Below are 2,280 nucleotides of genomic sequence, written 5' to 3' on the forward strand. Positions count from 1 at the left end.
GAGGAGGAGGGAGAGAGGAAGTATTCATATACGGCATAAAACTCATCCTAGTAGTATATGACCTGTGTCCTGCTCAACAAGATAATATTGAACAGAGTCTCACATGTCAAACAGGACGTTGTGCTGGGGACAGACCCCCAGGGTCCTGCGGATGATGTCCATGTCCCGGCGGATGTCCAGGCCCTTGATGTAGACGGTCCCAGACGTGGGCGGGAACAGGCCCGTCAATATGGACCTGTCAATCAACATGCAACATTCAACATTGTTTATGGTCATGTGCACGTTGTGCAGTTAAACAGACAGTTTGTCGTACAATGAAAATCGTACTTTGCGAGTCGTACCCTTGTACAGGGTATAAGATATATACAAGGCACAGTGAGTGACATTGCACGTTCCGATTCACGTTCCGTTCCGAGTTTACAATATAAAATATGGAGGTCACAATGGGTCACAAAAGGCCTTTGCTTTTTTGGACAGGCTGCTTTTGTATATAATCATTTGTTCTTAATTGCTTGCCTGGATAAATAAAGGTTAAATAAAATTTCAAAAAAATAATAATAATTATACAAAATATGCAAATACACATATATTGCCATGAATCAGGGAACACAACACATGCACACATACGCAACACATGTAAAAATGACTGTAATGTGATGTAATTATGGTAGTTATTGCATGACCACGTAAAGAATGTCACTGACATGTAATGACCAGTAGAGGACAGGGGCTGCAAATGATCCGTGGCAAGAAATCCTAATACATCTCACTGTTATGAAATCCTAATACATCCGTATCTTGTTATTGTAACCTGCCCACGGTTTTCTTTTGCATTGTCCCTGATAAATAAACAGATACATAAATACCATTCTGTTGATGTAATAAGACTTGTGACTTCTCCCACACCTCCTGCACCGGGGTCTCTTACATGGTGGTGGTCTTGCCCGCCCGTTGTGCCCCAGGAAGGAGGTGATCTGGCCCTCGTAGAACTTACATGGTGGTGGTCTTGCCCGCCCCGTTGTGCCCCAGGAAGGAGGTGATCTGGCCCTCGTAGAACTTACATGGTGGTGGTCTTGCCCGCCCCGTTGTGCCCCAGAAGGAGGTGATCTGGCCCTCGTAGAACTTGAGGTTGAGGTGGTTGACGGCCAGCTTGGCCCCCTGCTTGTAGATCTTGACCAGGTTCCGGATGGCCACGCCCAGGACCAGGTGGCTGGGGTCCCGCTCGATGCGTTCTGTGACATGGCGATTCAAGGGTCGTTATAAAATATGGACAATAATCTTTCCTCAAATTTAATTCCACTCTAAAAAAGAATTATAATATTATTATTATTATTATTATTATTATTATTATTATTATTATTATTATTATTATTATTATTATTATTATTATTATTAATAAAAAATAATAATACAATTATTATTATAATTAAATTATAATAATAATACACTTTGTTTGTATAGCACCTTTCATACAAGAATTGCAGCTAAAAGTGCTTCACAGCAGTAAAAAAGACAATAGGCATAAAATGAGCATAAACATGTGTGTGTGTGTGTGTGTGTGTGTGTGTGTGTGTGTGTGTGTGTGTGTGTGTGCGTGTGTGTGCGTGTGTGTGCGTGTGCGTGTGTCTGTGTGTGTGTGTGTGTGTGTGACTGTGTGTGTGTGTGTGACTGTGTGGTGTGTGACTGTGTGACTGTGTGACTATGTGTGTGTGACTGTGTGTGTGCGTGTGTGTGTGTGTGTGTGTGTCTGTGTGTGTGTGTGTGTGTGTGTGTGTGTGTACCCTCGTTGTGCTCTGTGGGTGCAGGGGGGAGGGGCAGGCCTGCCTCCAGTGGGATTCCTCCCAGTAGTTGAGCTGGAAGATGAAGTACCAGGGCCTGGGCACCCCCATACTCACCTGATATATATATACACACACACACACACACACACACACACACACACACACACACACACACACACACACACACACACACACACACACACACACACACACACACACACACACACACACACACACACACACACACACACACACACACACACACACACACACACACACACACACACACACACACACACACACACACACACACACACACACACACACGTACAGACACACAGTTCAAACTAGTGAGTCCCTAAACATTTTAGATATCTTACGAATCCAAAATAAAATAGTTTTTTCCCTTAACCCTCTGTAGTGTGGTAGTGAAAGGTTAACCTTCTGTATTGTTGCAGTGAAAGGGTTAACCCTTTGGTAGTGTGGTAGTGAAAGGGTT

General features: G+C 43.6%; 1 protein-coding gene across 1 annotated transcript in view; it reads right to left on the bottom strand.

The window, feature by feature from the left end:
• The window catches only part of abca7 (ATP-binding cassette, sub-family A (ABC1), member 7), a gene marked incomplete at its 3' end in the record, with an annotated part of 264,520 nt that overhangs the window by 125,354 nt on the left and 136,886 nt on the right, over window positions 1-2,280 (bottom strand). Inside the window, 5 exon segments of the mRNA XM_084318477.1 lie at window positions 104-235; window positions 1,062-1,095; window positions 1,098-1,232; window positions 1,782-1,839; window positions 1,845-1,895. Of these exon segments, the coding sequence (XP_084174603.1) occupies window positions 104-235; window positions 1,062-1,095; window positions 1,098-1,232; window positions 1,782-1,839; window positions 1,845-1,895 (410 nt within the window).

The sequence above is a fragment of the Notolepis coatsorum genome, assembly GCF_963971535.1.
Source record: "Notolepis coatsorum genome assembly, chromosome: 7".
Taxonomy (NCBI): domain Eukaryota; kingdom Metazoa; phylum Chordata; class Actinopteri; order Aulopiformes; family Paralepididae; genus Notolepis; species Notolepis coatsorum.